Source organism: Agelaius tricolor, unplaced genomic scaffold, assembly GCF_023055355.1.
Source record: "Agelaius tricolor isolate 1412-34295 unplaced genomic scaffold, bAgeTri1.0.p SCAF_48, whole genome shotgun sequence".
Lineage (NCBI taxonomy): Eukaryota > Metazoa > Chordata > Aves > Passeriformes > Icteridae > Agelaius > Agelaius tricolor.
In genome coordinates, this window is record NW_027269308.1 from 2,453,493 (window position 1) to 2,470,954 (window position 17,462).

Consider the following 17,462-nt stretch of genomic DNA (forward strand, 5'->3'; position numbering starts at 1 on the left):
ACAGCTGCTATTGTGAGGTCAAGGGAGCGGTGCCACGTCACAGTGCTGTCAGCACAGCGTTGCCCCGGTGCACGCAAGGCCTGCTTGTCCAGAGCGGCTCTTCTGCTGGCTCCCTGCAGGAGGATCCTTGTGCTCAAGGAGTTCTCAGCAGACGGCCTGCACCCCGAGAGGAGTCTGGGCTTTGCCTTGGCTGGCATCCAGTGTGCAAACCCGCACAGCGCTGCCAAAATGATCGGGCAGGTCTGTGCCGCGGTTTGCACGGTCTTTTCTGTTGTCTATTCTGGCTACTACCTGACCCAGCTGACTCGTAAGTAAAGGTTTCTCCTGGGGCTGGCATCACCCGGCTTTTGCTTGACTCTGCTCTTCATGCCGCAGCAGTGACCGAGTTTATTTGGGAACAAAATGGCCATGAAGATGCCACCGCTTTGGTCAATGTCCTGCCAGCAGCATCAGCTAAAAAGGGGGCATCTGTGTACTGGGGGGCGGGTGCAGAGTATTTGCCCTGCAACCTGCAGCGGTTGCCTTCCCTCCCCGAGAGAGTGCGCGGCACTGGAGTCTGTCATTTCCTGCGCTTGCTGCTTCAAGCAAGACAAGCTGCTGATTGCAGACTCGGAGGGGAGATGCTCAGAAGTACTGCTAGCAACTCAGTGGCTCTCTCCAGGAGCGAAGGAAAGCACCTTTTGCTCCCAATCCTGCCCCTTAGAGGCCTTGGCTGTGTGACTTGACCCCTTGATGGTGTGCCAAGACTGTGATTGCCTTGGCTCTGCAGCACAAAGTCCAGTGCAGGGAGGGTTTGCTGCTGAGCCCAGCAGCTGTTCCTGGGCTGCTTCAGCAGGGAGCTGCCACAGGGAAGGGGCCCTTTGGGGAAGCTTTGCTGGGCTACCATCTTCAGCCAAGGCATGGGATTTAGGGCATGCCATTTAAAAGAATCTACATCTAAAATGCAGGAAAGAGAAGAGGAAAATGCTGCTTGAGCTGTTGGGCACGAGGGAAGCTCAGAGTGTTGAAGAGCAAGGGGCATTTCCAGCAGCATGTTTCTATTTCTCTCTTGGCAAAAGAGGCCCAAATGTAGACAGAGCCTACTCTAGCGTCCTTGTTGTTCTCTTGCCTGCTGTGGGAAAGAGCTGTTGCTCCTGGAGGCCTGTTGGGAAAGGGAAATGCTCTGTGTTGGGACTGCCTTGTGCTGTGGGAGTGGCCAGCACAGGCACTTTTCTAAGGGCCTCTGGTTCCTTTTCCCTTGCTCGCTGCAGGTCACCTGACACGCGGATGGAGGCAAGCCTGGCCTTTGGTGAGTGGCAAAGGAAGCTGGGACGTTGCTGGCGTGTGACAATGGGGCGGCAATTCTGCCAGCTTGGCCTCTTGCAGTCCAGTGTGGAGTGCCAGCGTGGGAGGCTGAAAGAAAGGCCAAGTGCCCCGTGGCATCAGCAGTAGCAAAGGGAGCACTGGCTGTTTGCTGATTTTGCAGGGAAGAGCCTTTCAAGAGATGAAAGGCAAATGGGACAGCTGCAAGGCATCTTGCTGCTTCTAGGCAGCAGGGAAGCTGAAATGCACAGCAAGATGGGAGTAGCACCTCCTTCAGCCAACTTCCTGGGCTTTTCATGACTCAGAGTCCCACTTGTATCAAAGTCTACCATTTCCCCTTCTTCTGGGTCCTTTCCCAGCTCAACCGAAAGCAGCTCCTGAGGGATTGCCTTTTGCCCATCTCTCTCACTTCTGTCTGTCTGCAGGCCTCAACAGCAGGGTCAGCAGCTCCTCTGGCTGCCTCTGGCATTGAGGAAGAGGCTGAAGAGGAGCAAAGGAGCATCAAGCCTCCAGCTGCTCTCCCTGCACAGCCTGAGCTTGCAGAGCCGGTAAGTGGCAGTGAGCTTGGCACTGCCTTTGGTGCAGGGCCAGGCTTCCAGTTTTGGAGCAGCCCTTGTTGCTCGTGGCTGAAGATGCTGGCGGCTGTGTGCCTGCCGGGACCTAGTGCTGCTTCAGGCAAGCCAGGGAGCCCTGGCCAATGGGGTCTGAAGTTTGGCATATGAGCTGGAATGCTGAGAGGGCCCGAGAATGTCTCTTGGCATCAGACCGGAGGCAGCATTCAATGATTCTCAGTGTAGCAGTCAGCCCCGTGTGCCCATTGTCAGTGCAGGCTGCCTGTGGTCAGCGGACGGAGTGGCCCAAAGACGCAGTTGCCGGCCTTGCAGGGGACCTGGCAGACACTGGCCCCTGGAAGGGACCTGCCCTCTCCATGGACTAATTAGCTTCAGGCTGTGCTTCACTTCATGCCGGTCAGAGCAGCCTTTGGAGAGGAGAATCCTTGGCAGCCCTACATTGTGAAGGGCGCGTGGGTCTGGGCAGGGCAGGAAGGCGTCTCCGAAGGGCCGCTCCCTAAAGGCTGCCATGGACAGGGGCAATGCGTGAGAAGGATCAGAGAAGGGCCATGCTGCGGGCTTCTGAGCAGAGCACTGCATGCCAGTTGCGGGCTGATTTCATTGCCCAGGGAAAGACAGGAGGAGGAAAGCAACAAGGTTCTGGGGAACTGCTCTGATGTCTTTCTGGATCTTGGCAGCCCCATGGATCCCTTGTTGCCAGTGTCTTGCAGAAAAGCTGAAAACATGGAGCATGGAGGTGGCCCTGAGGGGCTGGATCCAAGTAGCCTTTGGGCTTTTGCCAAAGTTGCCTTTGAGAAGGGGACATGGGAAAGGCCCCAGCAGGAGAGGCCTGGCGGTGGCTGACAGCACCTTCCCAAGGCCTTGCTTTGGCCGTGCACTCGGCGGGGCATGTGTGCCAGGCACCCTTCTGACGGGCAATCCTTTCTGGTCCCAGCTCAACACAGGCTCTGCAATTCAACCTGGTGCCGCTGGACCAGCGTGGCCTGCAGCAGCCAGCTCGCCCCCCGCTGCTGGCACTTCCTGCAGCAGCGCAGCCCAGCAGCCCGAGATGAGGCAGGAGCAGGGCCGGAAGACACTGAGTAAGTCGGGTGCATTCTTGTCTGCCAGAGCAGTGTGTTGTGTGCGTGTCTGGGTGTAGGCTGTGCCAGAAGTTGCCCCTCGCTCTCAGAGGCGCTTAGGCCTCTCGGCAAAAGCTGTTGTTGTGCTTTGAGGCAGCGCGGCAGCGCTCAGGGACTTCCTGCTGCCTGTGAGGGCGGCTGGGCCTGGCTTGGCTCTGCCTGGGCTGCCTTGTGTGCCAAAGACAAAAGCAGAGATTGTTTCTGCTTGAGCAGAAGGCTGGCACCTAGCAAGTGACTAGGCCCCAGGGAGCTCTCTGGCCCCAGCTGTTTTCGGGCTCCCGTTCTTACACCTCCTCTGGCTCAGACACTTTGTGGCCCTGGCAGTGGACCTGCCAGTGATGGTGGCTGTGACTGCAGAGGCTGCAAAGGCCCTTGGTGACCTCTTAGGGCCCTCTTCTTAAGGTCTCATCATTTTGGCTTATGGCATGGGATGCTGCGCTTGAAAGAAATCAAGGCCTTCTGGGAAAGGCCACCTGATGAAAAGTGGAGAAGATGGCCCTCCCACTTGCTGGTCTCAGCAGCTGGAAGCCAGGGGACCGCAAAGGGCCCAGAGCTGCCGGCAGCGGGGCTGCCTTTGGGAGGGTGTGGGGAGCGGCGTCTCTGTGTGCGAGTGAGCGCCCTGCGCTGCTTTTGTCTTTCAGGGAGCATTGTGAGTCCGGGCCAGCCAATGAGCAAATACACGGCATTTGAAGAACTGGGACGAGGGTAAGCGTGGCGTTGGCTCCTTTTACAAAAGCGTGGGCCAGGTCTTTGGCTGGTGCAATATCAAGCGTGAAGTCAGGCAAGCTCCAATCATGGTCAGGCTCTGGCTTTACCTCCTGTCGCCTGCCTGGACTGCTGGGGCAGAGCAATCCGAAGGCCTCATCAAAGACAAGTTGATGCTGGCATTGTCTTGCTTGCAGGAAGGAGGAGCAGGAGCTGGGAAGCCCTCTGCCCCTGCAGCTTTCTGGCCTGAAAGAGCACCTTGCCATTCAAGAAATGTCAGATTCTCAAGGACAGTCTTCTGACTCTAATTGTTCTCACACTTTTGACACACACATGCATGCACACCCGCACAAGGAGGACTGTTCCCCTTAGGTTTGGAAATGACCTGGCTGGGCGTGCGCCTTGGAGATTTCCAGCGGCCCTTGGTCTTCATGCTGCATCTTAGTGTTCCCTTGGACAGGCTGCCCCGCAGGGCAGAGGGCTCACGGCCCGACGTGCTGTTGGCCGAAGAGACGCCGCAGCCAGGCATTTTCTAAGGAAGGCGTGCAGGCAGCCTGGGGAGATCTGCTGCCTAGGCTTGATTTCAGTGCCAAGGGATAAAGGGCTCTTTCTGCTGCTTTTGTCTTTCCAGGGGCTTTGGAGCTGTTTATAAAGCCCTTGACACCAGCAGCGGACAACAGGTAAAGTGCCAACAGCCCCATGCCATTTTGCAGCTCTGGAGCGCTTTCCCCGCTGCTGTGAGCCCTGCCTGGAGGTTTGGGTGGCAGCTCCATGTCTGCAGCAGAGGCTGTTCCTCTGAAGTACACTCTAGGCTCAGGGGGCAGAATGCATTTGGGATGGCCTTTGGTGCTTCTGCTAAGCTCTGCTGTCTAGTGACAAGGCCCTTTGGCCCAGCCCGCTGCCTCATTGCAGCAGCACTCGCTCCGTGCTGCTTGTCATCTCGAGCAGGGGGCGTCTTCTCAAGGTAAACGGTGGCCAATGTCATTTCAGGTGGCAATCAAGATCATGTCACTTGAGGAGGAGATGTCCGAGGAGCTGGCTGCCAATGAAATCCTGGCCATGAGGGACAACAGGAGTCCCAATATCGTTACCTACTTAGACAGGTTGGCGTATTCTCCTGTCAATGCAGCTTTAGCTAGTGCAAGCCCGAAGAGACGATGCCCTTTGGTCACTGGCAGAGAAGGGAGCTGCTGGTGATTTCTCTGCTGGTCTCCAGAGCGTGGCAGGAGGTGGAGCTGGTGATCATGAATCTCGTGTGGCACACGTAGCTTGGAGAGCAGTTGCAAAAACCTGGCTCGGGCCCTCAGCTGATTGAGGCTGTGCCCATTGCTGTCTCTCCATGCCGTGGTTTTCTTCTTTCAGCTACCTGGTGGATGCGGAGCTCTGGCTGGCCATGGAGTTCATGGACGGCGGCACCTTGTTTGATGTGCTCAGCGCAGTGTACCCGGAGGAAGGACAGATAGGCTCTGTCTGTCGGGAGGTGAGGGATCCCGCTTGTGCTTCCCCAAGCCTGCCCAGGATGCTGCTTGCCAGCTGGAGGTTAAGGACAGCTGGGATTTCTTGCTCTCACCTTTCTTTTGCTGCTGCTGCTGCTGCTGCTGTCACCACACACAGGAGAAGAGCGAGCATGGGAAGTGAACTGCCTGCCGCTGTCCCCGCACTCCTCAGGCTCTGTTCTTGCACTCTTCCATCCTGTCTGTCCTCTGGCGCTGGTGCTGGCTCACTCGCTTGGGTTCACTACTTCCTCTTCTTAGCTTTGCCTGGGAATGTTAGCCTGGAGCCTGTCTGTCTGTCCTACATTCCTTGCCACGGGAAGGCAGCATGCAGGCGGCAGAATTTCAAGCTAAGGCCAAAGAGCCGTCCTCAGCTGCAAAGGATAGCATTGCAGCCCGCATGGCGATGGATTCTGGAACAGCTCTAAGGTGCTGCTTCCTCCTCTGCTGCCACTAGGCTTCCCCAAAAATCTTTGCCGTGCCGCCTCCCAGCCAAAGGTGACGCGCTTCCTACCCAAGGCCGGCGGAACTTTTGGGAGCCCGGATGCCTTCGCTTGGAATCGAGAAAAAAACTTCCAAGAGTGTTGAAGCAGCAAGCTCTTCTTCGTGACAGCACCATGATGCTGTGCCCTCGCTCACAATTCCCTGAGAAAGCCGTCTATCCCGTTGAGCTCTTTCCTTTCCGGTGGGATGAAATCCGATCCTGTACGTTAACTTTCCCTCCCTCCTTTTTCTCTCTCAGTGCCTGCAAGGACTGCATTTCCTTCATTCCCGCCAAGTCATCCACAGAGACATCAAAAGCAACAACGTCCTTGTGGGCATGGATGGATCTGTCAAGTTGGGTGGGTATCCCTGCTGGGCTGCAGCATTTGCAGCACCTGCCGTGCGCTTGCATTTGGGTGACTGCCACTTGGGCAGAAGCGCCGCTTGGCCAGTGCGTGAATGGTGAGGGTGTTGTGGAAGTGGCCGATGCCTTCTTTGCCTGGCTCCAGGCACGTGGAAGGAGAGCTCAGCTGCTTTTTCAGCTCGATTCAGCATGGCCTGGTCAGGCTTGGAGTGGGCAATGGTTTTGGCCGCTTTGCCAGTGGGAGCTGGCTTTGACAGGCTTTGTTTTTGGCCTCAGGTGACTTTGGCCTCTGTGCTCAGCTCAGCCCTGAGCGCAGCAAGCGCAGCTCCAGCGTCGGCACTCCCAGCTGGATGGCACCGGAGGTGGTGAGAGGAGAAGCCTACGGCCCCAAAGTGGACATCTGGTCCCTGGGCATCATGGGGCTGGAAATGGTGGAAGGGGAAGCTCCTTACGAGCGGGAAGCCCGTCTCAGGGTAAGGTGCAGCTTAGCAAGAGGGCTCTGTGTGGAGAGCACTGATGTGGCTAGCAAAGGAGCAGGTGCAGTGTCCTCTTGCATCCATGTGCTTTAGGTTTTTGAACTGATAGAAAGGAACGGGCCCCCAAAACTGCAGAACCCCAGGCACCACTCGGCTCTCCTGCGCGACTTCCTCCGCTGCTGCCTGCAGGCAGACGAGGACAGGCGCTGGTCTGCCCAGGAACTCCTGCAGGTAAGAAAAGCAAAGGGGCAAAAAGCCCTGTCAGCTGAGGACACCTGCATGAAGGCATGAGGAGGAGTGTGGGCCACGTGGCGCAGGCAGCTCCCAGCACAGGAAGGCGCAGGGGGACATGCTGCCCTCGGTGCTCTTTGTGTGTCTTCCTGGTAGCCAGGGAATCCTGCTTGAGCCCGTGAGGATGGGACCCTGGAAAGTAAGAGTTCCTTTCTTTGTTCTTTTTCCTCTGGGCAGCATCCCTTTGTTACCTCCGGCGATCCTGCCTCCAGCCTGGCTGCTCTGATCACCTCAGCCAAGCAAGTGCAGGAAGACTGGAGAGGAGACACCTGCGCCTGAGGAGGCCCTTATGCCCCGCCAGCCGAGAGGAGGGAAAAGGGGATGTGTCATCTTTGGGCAGAGCTCCAGCCATCCTCCGGGTATTAAGAGGAGCTGTGCCATAGATAGGAAATATGATTTTTTTTTTTTCGTATTTGCTCAGTTTAGGTGTTTGGTTAGGTTAGGTTAGGTAAGGTAAGGTAAGGTAAGGTAAGGTAAGGTAAGGTAAGGTAAGGTTAGGTTAGGTTAGGTTTGGTTTGGTTAGGTTTGGTTAGATTAGGTTTGGTTAGGTGTGTGCTAGGTTCAATTTAAAGCTCTGTTGTTTTTTCTTTCTCAAAGAGATGAAAGTTTAAAAGAATTAGGAGATATAGGGATCAACATTGAAGGGCTATGGAACATAGATAGCTTAGATAATAGAGGATTGTTTAGCTTAGAATAGAGTGTTGTTAATTTAGGCAAGCTCTGAGGTATCTTTGAAGTAGAAATGAAAGAATTGTCATAAGAAGAATTAAGCTGTGAGAGGAAAAGCTGGGCTGCAGCCGAACTGGAGCCTGCAGGCGCTCCAAGCTGTCAGCCTGAACAGGCCACCTGCAGGACAGAAGGAAGAAGATGGAGAAGTAGCGAGGGGATCCTTTGTTTCAGCCCGAGTGAGAATAAAAGTCTAAAATATCCAGAGTGTTGTAAGACTGCCTTCCTTGCCAGGCTGTAGCTAAGTGGACGGTCCCCTTCAGAGGCCCAAAGAACATAGTGAGGTAAGCAGCTTTGCTTGCCTGAAGCGTGGAATGCCCGCGGGAAGCTGCCAGACTTGCGGGTAATGAAGACCAGGTAATGAGCTCCCATTCAGGACAACACCAGGAGGCAGATGTGCACTCCTTTCTGGGCCTCTTGTCGTGAAGATGTCAGGGTGATCAGCGGGAATGACCATTTTGTTCCCAGCCTCCTCTCACTATGTCCCCTATGGGATGGAATGGCATTCTTATAGCGGCAGCTGGCCCTTCCTCCCGGCTTCTCTTTTCCCCCCTTTTCAGCCCAGAGCCCCAGGGACCATCTGGGCCAGCCTGATCCCCCACGGCTGTGTGCAACCACCAGGGCCTCCTGCACAGCCCCATTGCCACTCTGCTGCCTCCTTGGCCTTTTCCCACATCTGGGCCAGCCTGCTCTTGCCAGCTGTTGGGCACACACACACACAGCATACCGCACCTGTCAGGGAGCAATTTGATGCAGGAGCCCCTGCTAAGCACGGCTCACCAGCCCGGCACTTTTCCCACCGAGCTGTGGCTCCATTTGGACTCCATCTGCAGGGATACCCACTGTGAGGGACCGCTCAGGGACTGGATGCTCTCTGCCTGGTGCCCACAGGCCTGATTTCCACGCCTCCCCATTCCTCCTAGCCCTAAGGCTGCCTCAGCCTTCTAAACACAAGTTTTCTTACTCTAATGCCTTCCTGTGCTTTACTTCATACTCTAAGCAGGAGTACACAGTTTTGATTGTCTTTATTCTAGAATTAAGAACAATAAGTTGGAAGTGCTGCTAGAGTTTGTCATTTTGAACTTGAAGCAACTGCAAAAAGTAGAGAAGCTTTCGCTGCAGCTTTTCAGTTAATTTGAAGTCTCCTTCCTCTTCACTCAGTTTCAGCATATCTGTTGATTTTCCTCTGCTGTCATCTTTTAAGCTTCATCACTTGTCTATGGATCTGTAAAAAACCCCTGTCAACCCAGCGCAAATTTACTAGCCTTTGTATTTTTCCTCCTCTGGAAAAGCTGAAGCTCCTGTGATCTTCTCCTGTGATCTAGACTTTGATTCCCATCTTGGCTCTGGCTAAGAGCAGAACAAATGGAATTTATTACCTGCTAGTAAGATCTGCTAGCAAAGGTCGCAGTTAGAGCTAAGCATAAGGCTTCTCTCCCTCCGCCGAATACACATCTTTGTGTCTAGGCCTGGCGATTTCCAGGAGCACCTGGAAGCTACTGCCAAGGACAAAAGTCTCACTCTTGCTGGTTTTGACACGGAGTTTTTGGTAGGATTTTGATCTACATCTACAGTCATCTACAGGAACTGGATTTTTAGATACAAAGTGCCTTCAAGCAACATTTCTAAGCATAGTGGGCAAGGAAGTCCAGATACTAATGAGTTGTGGTTGGTTTTAACTCTGTGGAACATCTGGTACAATATCCCACAACGTGTTATTTTTGACTCTTTCAGGCGTTTAAAACTCAGGCTTATTCTTGTCAACACTTTTCTTTCCTCCCTTCAGAAATCTGCATGCCCAGGTACTCAATTCTTTCTCAGTTTGTTGACAAGCTACCTGTCAGACAATACTTGTCTCTTGACCCAGAGATGGGCAACTGTCACCATTAGGCCGGACGTGGCATACACACGTGATCAGGGTCCAAGAAGAAAAAAGTTTTCTTTATTCTGCCTGTTCTCCAGCTTATACACTCTTAACCAAGCGTGATCTTAAGTCACTGACTACACCACCATAACTTCTTATATCCATTGGTGCAAAGCAATTAACGTCAATAGAATTGGCAAAAGTTTTACAGACATTTATAAGGCAAGTATACACATCTACTTAGGCACTAGTCTAGCTTACGAAAATTTCATCTCTCTTTTCTAATCGGTTTCCATGCTGACGGCCTTGTCTTCTTCCTTGCTATGGATACACTGAAAACCCATCAATTGGGGTGTCTTCTATGAACTCAGCTTTGCTTGCAGGCCAGCTGTCAAGCCCCTCCATAGGCCAGCACGCACCCACGTGCTTGAGAAGTGACTGCAGCCTAAAATACTCCTGGAAATTTATTATCTTTGCTTCTTTTCCCCCCTAAATGTCATTGAAGAAGTGAGACTTTTCAGAACCAGCTAGCATGCCACCTAGAAGAAGCAGACTTTTGCTTTCAGTCAAAGCTTTTGGGACCAAAAGGCGCGTTTGCTTGGATTCCTTGGATGCCGCTTGGGTTGGCCCATTTTCTGAGTTCCCCTGGGATGCCTTGAGCACTGCCTTATGGACTGGGAGGACATTTTCTGCTGCTTGATGAGTGAGGAGAACTTCCCAGGCTTTTCTTTCGCATCAGCTGTACAGAAGGTTGCCTTGCTGGGCACAAGGAAGCCATAGAATAGCTGCTATTGTGAGGTCAAGGGAGCGGTGCCACGTCACAGTGCTGTCAGCACAGCGTTGCCCCGGTGCACGCAAGGCCTGCTTGTCCAGAGCGGCTCTTCTGCTGGCTCCCTGCAGGAGGATCCTTGTGCTCAAGGAGTTCTCAGCAGACGGCCTGCACCCCGAGAGGAGTCTGGGCTTTGCCTTGGCTGGCATCCAGTGTGCAAACCCGCACAGCGCTGCCAAAATGATCGGGCAGGTCTGTGCCGCGGTTTGCACGGTCTTTTCTGTTGTCTATTCTGGCTACTACCTGACCCAGCTGACTCGTAAGTAAAGGTTTCTCCTGGGGCTGGCATCACCCGGCTTTTGCTTGACTCTGCTCTTCATGCCGCAGCAGTGACCGAGTTTATTTGGGAACAAAATGGCCATGAAGATGCCACCGCTTTGGTCAATGTCCTGCCAGCAGCATCAGCTAAAAAGGGGGCATCTGTGTACTGGGGGGCGGGTGCAGAGTATTTGCCCTGCAACCTGCAGCGGTTGCCTTCCCTCCCCGAGAGAGTGCGCGGCACTGGAGTCTGTCATTTCCTGCGCTTGCTGCTTCAAGCAAGACAAGCTGCTGATTGCAGACTCGGAGGGGAGATGCTCAGAAGTACTGCTAGCAACTCAGTGGCTCTCTCCAGGAGCGAAGGAAAGCACCTTTTGCTCCCAATCCTGCCCCTTAGAGGCCTTGGCTGTGTGACTTGACCCCTTGATGGTGTGCCAAGACTGTGATTGCCTTGGCTCTGCAGCACAAAGTCCAGTGCAGGGAGGGTTTGCTGCTGAGCCCAGCAGCTGTTCCTGGGCTGCTTCAGCAGGGAGCTGCCACAGGGAAGGGGCCCTTTGGGGAAGCTTTGCTGGGCTACCATCTTCAGCCAAGGCATGGGATTTAGGGCATGCCATTTAAAAGAATCTACATCTAAAATGCAGGAAAGAGAAGAGGAAAATGCTGCTTGAGCTGTTGGGCACGAGGGAAGCTCAGAGTGTTGAAGAGCAAGGGGCATTTCCAGCAGCATGTTTCTATTTCTCTCTTGGCAAAAGAGGCCCAAATGTAGACAGAGCCTACTCTAGCGTCCTTGTTGTTCTCTTGCCTGCTGTGGGAAAGAGCTGTTGCTCCTGGAGGTCTGTTGGGAAAGGGAAATGCTCTGTGTTGGGACTGCCTTGTGCTGTGGGAGTGGCCAGCACAGGCACTTTTCTAAGGGCCTCTGGTTCCTTTTCCCTTGCTCGCTGCAGGTCACCTGACACGCGGATGGAGGCAAGCCTGGCCTTTGGTGAGTGGCAAAGGAAGCTGGGACGTTGCTGGCGTGTGACAATGGGGCGGCAATTCTGCCAGCTTGGCCTCTTGCAGTCCAGTGTGGAGTGCCAGCGTGGGAGGCTGAAAGAAAGGCCAAGTGCCCCGTGGCATCAGCAGTAGCAAAGGGAGCACTGGCTGTTTGCTGATTTTGCAGGGAAGAGCCTTTCAAGAGATGAAAGGCAAATGGGACAGCTGCAAGGCATCTTGCTGCTTCTAGGCAGCAGGGAAGCTGAAATGCACAGCAAGATGGGAGTAGCACCTCCTTCAGCCAACTTCCTGGGCTTTTCATGACTCAGAGTCCCACTTGTATCAAAGTCTACCATTTCCCCTTCTTCTGGGTCCTTTCCCAGCTCAACCGAAAGCAGCTCCTGAGGGATTGCCTTTTGCCCATCTCTCTCACTTCTGTCTGTCTGCAGGCCTCAACAGCAGGGTCAGCAGCTCCTCTGGCTGCCTCTGGCATTGAGGAAGAGGCTGAAGAGGAGCAAAGGAGCATCAAGCCTCCAGCTGCTCTCCCTGCACAGCCTGAGCTTGCAGAGCCGGTAAGTGGCAGTGAGCTTGGCACTGCCTTTGGTGCAGGGCCAGGCTTCCAGTTTTGGAGCAGCCCTTGTTGCTCGTGGCTGAAGATGCTGGCGGCTGTGTGCCTGCCGGGACCTAGTGCTGCTTCAGGCAAGCCAGGGAGCCCTGGCCAATGGGGTCTGAAGTTTGGCATATGAGCTGGAATGCTGAGAGGGCCCGAGAATGTCTCTTGGCATCAGACCGGAGGCAGCATTCAATGATTCTCAGTGTAGCAGTCAGCCCCGTGTGCCCATTGTCAGTGCAGGCTGCCTGTGGTCAGCGGACGGAGTGGCCCAAAGACGCAGTTGCCGGCCTTGCAGGGGACCTGGCAGACACTGGCCCCTGGAAGGGACCTGCCCTCTCCATGGACTAATTAGCTTCAGGCTGTGCTTCACTTCATGCCGGTCAGAGCAGCCTTTGGAGAGGAGAATCCTTGGCAGCCCTACATTGTGAAGGGCGCGTGGGTCTGGGCAGGGCAGGAAGGCGTCTCCGAAGGGCCGCTCCCTAAAGGCTGCCATGGACAGGGGCAATGCGTGAGAAGGATCAGAGAAGGGCCATGCTGCGGGCTTCTGAGCAGAGCACTGCATGCCAGTTGCGGGCTGATTTCATTGCCCAGGGAAAGACAGGAGGAGGAAAGCAACAAGGTTCTGGGGAACTGCTCTGATGTCTTTCTGGATCTTGGCAGCCCCATGGATCCCTTGTTGCCAGTGTCTTGCAGAAAAGCTGAAAACATGGAGCATGGAGGTGGCCCTGAGGGGCTGGATCCAAGTAGCCTTTGGGCTTTTGCCAAAGTTGCCTTTGAGAAGGGGACATGGGAAAGGCCCCAGCAGGAGAGGCCTGGCGGTGGCTGACAGCACCTTCCCAAGGCCTTGCTTTGGCCGTGCACTCGGCGGGGCATGTGTGCCAGGCACCCTTCTGACGGGCAATCCTTTCTGGTCCCAGCTCAACACAGGCTCTGCAATTCAACCTGGTGCCGCTGGACCAGCGTGGCCTGCAGCAGCCAGCTCGCCCCCCGCTGCTGGCACTTCCTGCAGCAGCGCAGCCCAGCAGCCCGAGATGAGGCAGGAGCAGGGCCGGAAGACACTGAGTAAGTCGGGTGCATTCTTGTCTGCCAGAGCAGTGTGTTGTGTGCGTGTCTGGGTGTAGGCTGTGCCAGAAGTTGCCCCTCGCTCTCAGAGGCGCTTAGGCCTCTCAGCAGAAGCTGTTGTTGTGCTTTGAGGCAGCGCGGCAGCGCTCAGGGACTTCCTGCTGCCTGTGAGGGCGGCTGGGCCTGGCTTGGCTCTGCCTGGGCTGCCTTGTGTGCCAAAGACAAAAGCAGAGATTGTTTCTGCTTGAGCAGAAGGCTGGCACCTAGCAAGTGACTAGGCCCCAGGGAGCTCTCTGGCCCCAGCTGTTTTCGGGCTCCCGTTCTTACACCTCCTCTGGCTCAGACACTTTGTGGCCCTGGCAGTGGACCTGCCAGTGATGGTGGCTGTGACTGCAGAGGCTGCAAAGGCCCTTGGTGACCTCTTAGGGCCCTCTTCTTAAGGTCTCATCATTTTGGCTTATGGCATGGGATGCTGCGCTTGAAAGAAATCAAGGCCTTCTGGGAAAGGCCACCTGATGAAAAGTGGAGAAGATGGCCCTCCCACTTGCTGGTCTCAGCAGCTGGAAGCCAGGGGACCGCAAAGGGCCCAGAGCTGCCGGCAGCGGGGCTGCCTTTGGGAGGGTGTGGGGAGCGGCGTCTCTGTGTGCGAGTGAGCGCCCTGCGCTGCTTTTGTCTTTCAGGGAGCATTGTGAGTCCGGGCCAGCCAATGAGCAAATACACGGCATTTGAAGAACTGGGACGAGGGTAAGCGTGGCGTTGGCTCCTTTTACAAAAGCGTGGGCCAGGTCTTTGGCTGGTGCAATATCAAGCGTGAAGTCAGGCAAGCTCCAATCATGGTCAGGCTCTGGCTTTACCTCCTGTCGCCTGCCTGGACTGCTGGGGCAGAGCAATCCGAAGGCCCCATCAAAGACAAGTTGATGCTGGCATTGTCTTGCTTGCAGGAAGGAGGAGCAGGAGCTGGGAAGCCCTCTGCCCCTGCAGCTTTCTGGCCTGAAAGAGCACCTTGCCATTCAAGAAATGTCAGATTCTCAAGGACAGTCTTCTGACTCTCATTGTTCTCACTCTTTTGACACACACATGCATGCACACCCGCACAAGGAGGACTGTTCCCCTTAGGTTTGGAAATGACCTGGCTGGGCGTGCGCCTTGGAGATTTCCAGCGGCCCTTGGTCTTCATGCTGCATCTTAGTGTTCCCTTGGACAGGCTGCCCCGCAGGGCAGAGGGCTCACGGGCCGACGTGCTGTTGGCCGAAGAGACGCCGCAGCCAGGCGTTTTCTAAGGAAGGCGTGCAGGCAGCCTGGGGAGATCTGCTGCCTCGGCTTGATTTCAGTGCCAAGGGATAAAGGGCTCTTTCTGCTGCTTTTGTCTTTCCAGGGGCTTTGGAGCTGTTTATAAAGCCCTTGACACCAGCAGCGGACAACAGGTAAAGTGCCAACAGCCCCATGCCATTTTGCAGCTCTGGAGCGCTTTCCCCGCTGCTGTGAGCCCTTCCTGGAGGTTTGGGTGGCAGCTCCATGTCTGCAGCAGAGGCTGTTCCTCTGAAGTACACTCTAGGCTCAGGGGGCAGAATACATTTGGGATGGCCTTTGGTGCTTCTGCTAAGCTCTGCTGTCTAGTGACAAGGCCCTTTGGCCCAGCCCGCTGCCTCATTGCAGCAGCACTCGCTCCGTGCTGCTTGTCATCTCGAGCAGGGGGCGTCTTCTCAAGGTAAACGGTGGCCAATGTCATTTCAGGTGGCAATCAAGATCATGTCGCTTGAGGAGGAGATGTCCGAGGAGCTGGCTGCCAATGAAATCCTGGCCATGAGGGACAACAGGAGTCCCAATATCGTTACCTACTTAGACAGGTTGGCGTATTCTCCTGTCAATGTAGCTTTAGCTAGTGCAAGCCCGAAGAGACGATGCCCTTTGGTCACTGGCAGAGAAGGGAGCTGCTGGTGATTTCTCTGCTGGTCTCCAGAGCGTGGCAGGAGGTGGAGCTGGTGATCATGAATCTCGTGTGGCACACGTAGCTTGGAGAGCAGTTGCTAAAACCTGGCTCGGGCCCTCGGCTGACTGAGGCTGTGCCCATTGCTGTCTCTCCATGCCGTGGTTTTCTTCTTTCAGCTACCTGGTGGATGCGGAGCTCTGGCTGGCCATGGAGTTCATGGACGGCGGCACCTTGTTTGATGTGCTCAGCGCAGTGTACCCGGAGGAAGGACAGATAGGCTCTGTCTGTCGGGAGGTGAGGGATCCCGCTTGTGCTTCCCCAAGCCTGTCCAGGATGCTGCTTGCCAGCTGGAGGTTAAGGACAGCTGGGATTTCTTGCTCTCACCTTTCTATTGCTGCTGCTGCTGCTGCTGCTGTCACCACACACAGGAGAAGAGCGAGCATGGGAAGTGAACTGCCTGCCGCTGTCCCCGCACTCCTCAGGCTCTGTTCTTGCACTCTTCCATCCTGTGTGTCCTCTGGCACTGGTGCTGGCTCACTCGCTTGGTTTCACTTGCTTCCTCTTCTCAGCTTTGCCTGGGAATGTTAGCCTGGAGCCTGTCTGTCTGTCCTACATTCCTTGCCACGGGAAGGCAGCATGCAGGTGGCAGAATTTCAAGCTAAGGCCAAAGAGCCGTCCTCAGCTGCAAAGGATAGCATTGCAGCCCGCATGGCGACGGTTTCTGGAACAGCTCTAAGGTGCTGCTTCCTCCTCTGCTGCCACTAGGCTTCCCCAAAAATCTTTGCTGTGCCGCCTCCCAGCCAAAGGTGACGCGCTTCCTACCCAAGGCCGGCGGAACTTTTGGGAGCCCGGATGCCTTCGCTTGGAAATCGAGAAAAAACTTCCAAGAGTGTTGAAGCAGCAAGCTCTTCTTCGTGACAGCACCATGATGCTGTGCCCTCACTCACAATTCCCTGAGAAAGCCGTCAGTCCCGTCGAGCTCTTTCCTTTCTGGTGGGATGAAATCCCATCCTGTACGTTAACTTTCCCTCCCTCCTTTTTCTCTCTCAGTGCCTGCAAGGACTGCATTTCCTTCATTCCCGCCAAGTCATCCACAGAGACATCAAAAGCAACAACGTCCTTGTGGGCATGGATGGATCTGTCAAGTTGGGTGGGTATCCCTGCTGGGCTGCAGCATTTGCAGCACCTGCCGTGCGCTTGCATTTGGGTGACTGCCACTTGGGCAGAAGCGCCGCTTGGCCAGTGCGTGAATGGTGAGGGTGTTGTGGAAGTGGCCGATGCCTTCTTTGCCTGGCTCCAGGCACGTGGAAGGAGAGCTCAGCTGCTTTTTCAGCTCGATTCAGCATGGCCTGGTCAGGCTTGGAGTGGGCAATGGTTTTGGCCGCTTTGCCAGTGGGAGCTGGCTTTGACAGGCTTTGTTTTTGGCCTCAGGTGACTTTGGCCTCTGTGCTCAGCTCAGCCCTGAGCGCAGCAAGCGCAGCTCCAGCGTCGGCACTCCCAGCTGGATGGCACCGGAGGTGGTGAGAGGAGAAGCCTACGGCCCCAAAGTGGACATCTGGTCCCTGGGCATCATGGGGCTGGAAATGGTGGAAGGGGAAGCTCCTTACGAGCGGGAAGCCCGTCTCAGGGTAAGGTGCAGCTTAGCAAGAGGGCTCTGTGTGGAGAGCGCTGATGTGGCTAGCAAAGGAGCAGGTGCAGTGTCCTCTTGCATCCATGTGCTGTAGGTTTTTGAACTGATAGAAAGGAACGGGCCCCCAAAACTGCAGAACCCCAGGCACCACTCGGCTCTCCTGCGCGACTTCCTCCGCTGCTGCCTGCAGGCAGACGAGGACAGGCGCTGGTCTGCCCAGGAACTCCTGCAGGTAAGAAAAGCAAAGGGGCAAAAAGCCCTGTCAGCTGAGGACACCTGCATGAAGGCATGAGGAGGAGTGTGGGCCACGTGGCGCAGGCAGCTCCCAGCACAGGAAGGCGCAGGGGGACATGCTGCCCTCGGTGCTCTTTGTGTGTCTTCCTGGTAGCCAGGGAATCCTGCTTGAGCCCATGAGGATGGGACCCTGGAAAGTAAGAGTTCCTTTCTTTGTTCTTTTTCCTCTGGGCAGCATCCCTTTGTGACCTCAGGCGATCCTGCCTCCAGCCTGGCTGCTCTGATCATCACAGCCAAGCAAGTGCAGGAAGACTGGAGAGGAGACACCTGCGCCTGAGGAGGCCCTTATGCCCCGCCAGCCGAGAGGAGGGAAAAGGGGATGTGTCATCTTTGGGCAGAGCTCCAGCCATCCCCTGAGTATTAAGAGGAGCTGTGCCATAGATAGGAAATGTGATTTTTTTTTTCGTATTTGCTCAGTTTAGGTGTTAGGTTAGGTTGGTAAGGTAAGGTAAGGTAAGGAAAGGTAAGGTAAGGTAAGGT

At 55.2% G+C, this 17,462-nt stretch overlaps 2 protein-coding genes across 2 annotated transcripts; both read left to right on the top strand.

Annotated features, from left to right (window-relative positions):
* The first annotated feature begins 228 nt into the window (after positions 1 to 228).
* On the top strand, positions 229 to 7,083 carry LOC139604270 (serine/threonine-protein kinase PAK 3-like). The gene is made up of 13 exons (XM_071455364.1): positions 229 to 307; positions 1,251 to 1,288; positions 1,728 to 1,854; positions 1,913 to 1,924; positions 2,819 to 2,953; positions 3,634 to 3,697; positions 4,329 to 4,377; positions 4,688 to 4,800; positions 5,060 to 5,177; positions 5,933 to 6,032; positions 6,314 to 6,510; positions 6,607 to 6,744; positions 6,982 to 7,083. Exons 1-13 carry the CDS (start codon positions 229 to 231, stop codon positions 7,081 to 7,083), a joined length of 1,272 nt encoding a protein of 423 aa, XP_071311465.1.
* Positions 7,084 to 10,403: 3,320 nt separating this feature from the next.
* On the top strand, positions 10,404 to 17,259 carry LOC139604271 (serine/threonine-protein kinase PAK 3-like). Its single transcript, XM_071455365.1, has 13 exons — positions 10,404 to 10,482; positions 11,426 to 11,463; positions 11,903 to 12,029; positions 12,088 to 12,099; positions 12,994 to 13,128; positions 13,809 to 13,872; positions 14,504 to 14,552; positions 14,863 to 14,975; positions 15,235 to 15,352; positions 16,109 to 16,208; positions 16,490 to 16,686; positions 16,783 to 16,920; positions 17,158 to 17,259. The coding sequence occupies exons 1-13, from the start codon at positions 10,404 to 10,406 to the stop codon at positions 17,257 to 17,259; spliced, it is 1,272 nt and encodes a 423-aa protein (XP_071311466.1).
* The last annotated feature ends 203 nt before the right edge of the window (positions 17,260 to 17,462 follow it).

Excerpts from the sequence above, each read along its gene's own strand:
- LOC139604270 (XM_071455364.1), top strand. The coding sequence starts at position 229 with ATGATCGGGCAGGTCTGTGCCGCGGTTTGCACGGTCTTTTCTGTTGTC. Across the intron at positions 4,801-5,059 it reads ATCGTTACCTACTTAGACAG|CTACCTGGTGGATGCGGAGC; the intron begins GTTGGCGTATTC and ends TTCTTCTTTCAG. Across the intron at positions 5,178-5,932 it reads TAGGCTCTGTCTGTCGGGAG|TGCCTGCAAGGACTGCATTT; the intron begins GTGAGGGATCCC and ends TTTCTCTCTCAG.
- LOC139604271 (XM_071455365.1), top strand. The coding sequence starts at position 10,404 with ATGATCGGGCAGGTCTGTGCCGCGGTTTGCACGGTCTTTTCTGTTGTC. Across the intron at positions 15,353-16,108 it reads TAGGCTCTGTCTGTCGGGAG|TGCCTGCAAGGACTGCATTT; the intron begins GTGAGGGATCCC and ends TTTCTCTCTCAG. Across the intron at positions 16,921-17,157 it reads CTGCCCAGGAACTCCTGCAG|CATCCCTTTGTGACCTCAGG; the intron begins GTAAGAAAAGCA and ends TCCTCTGGGCAG.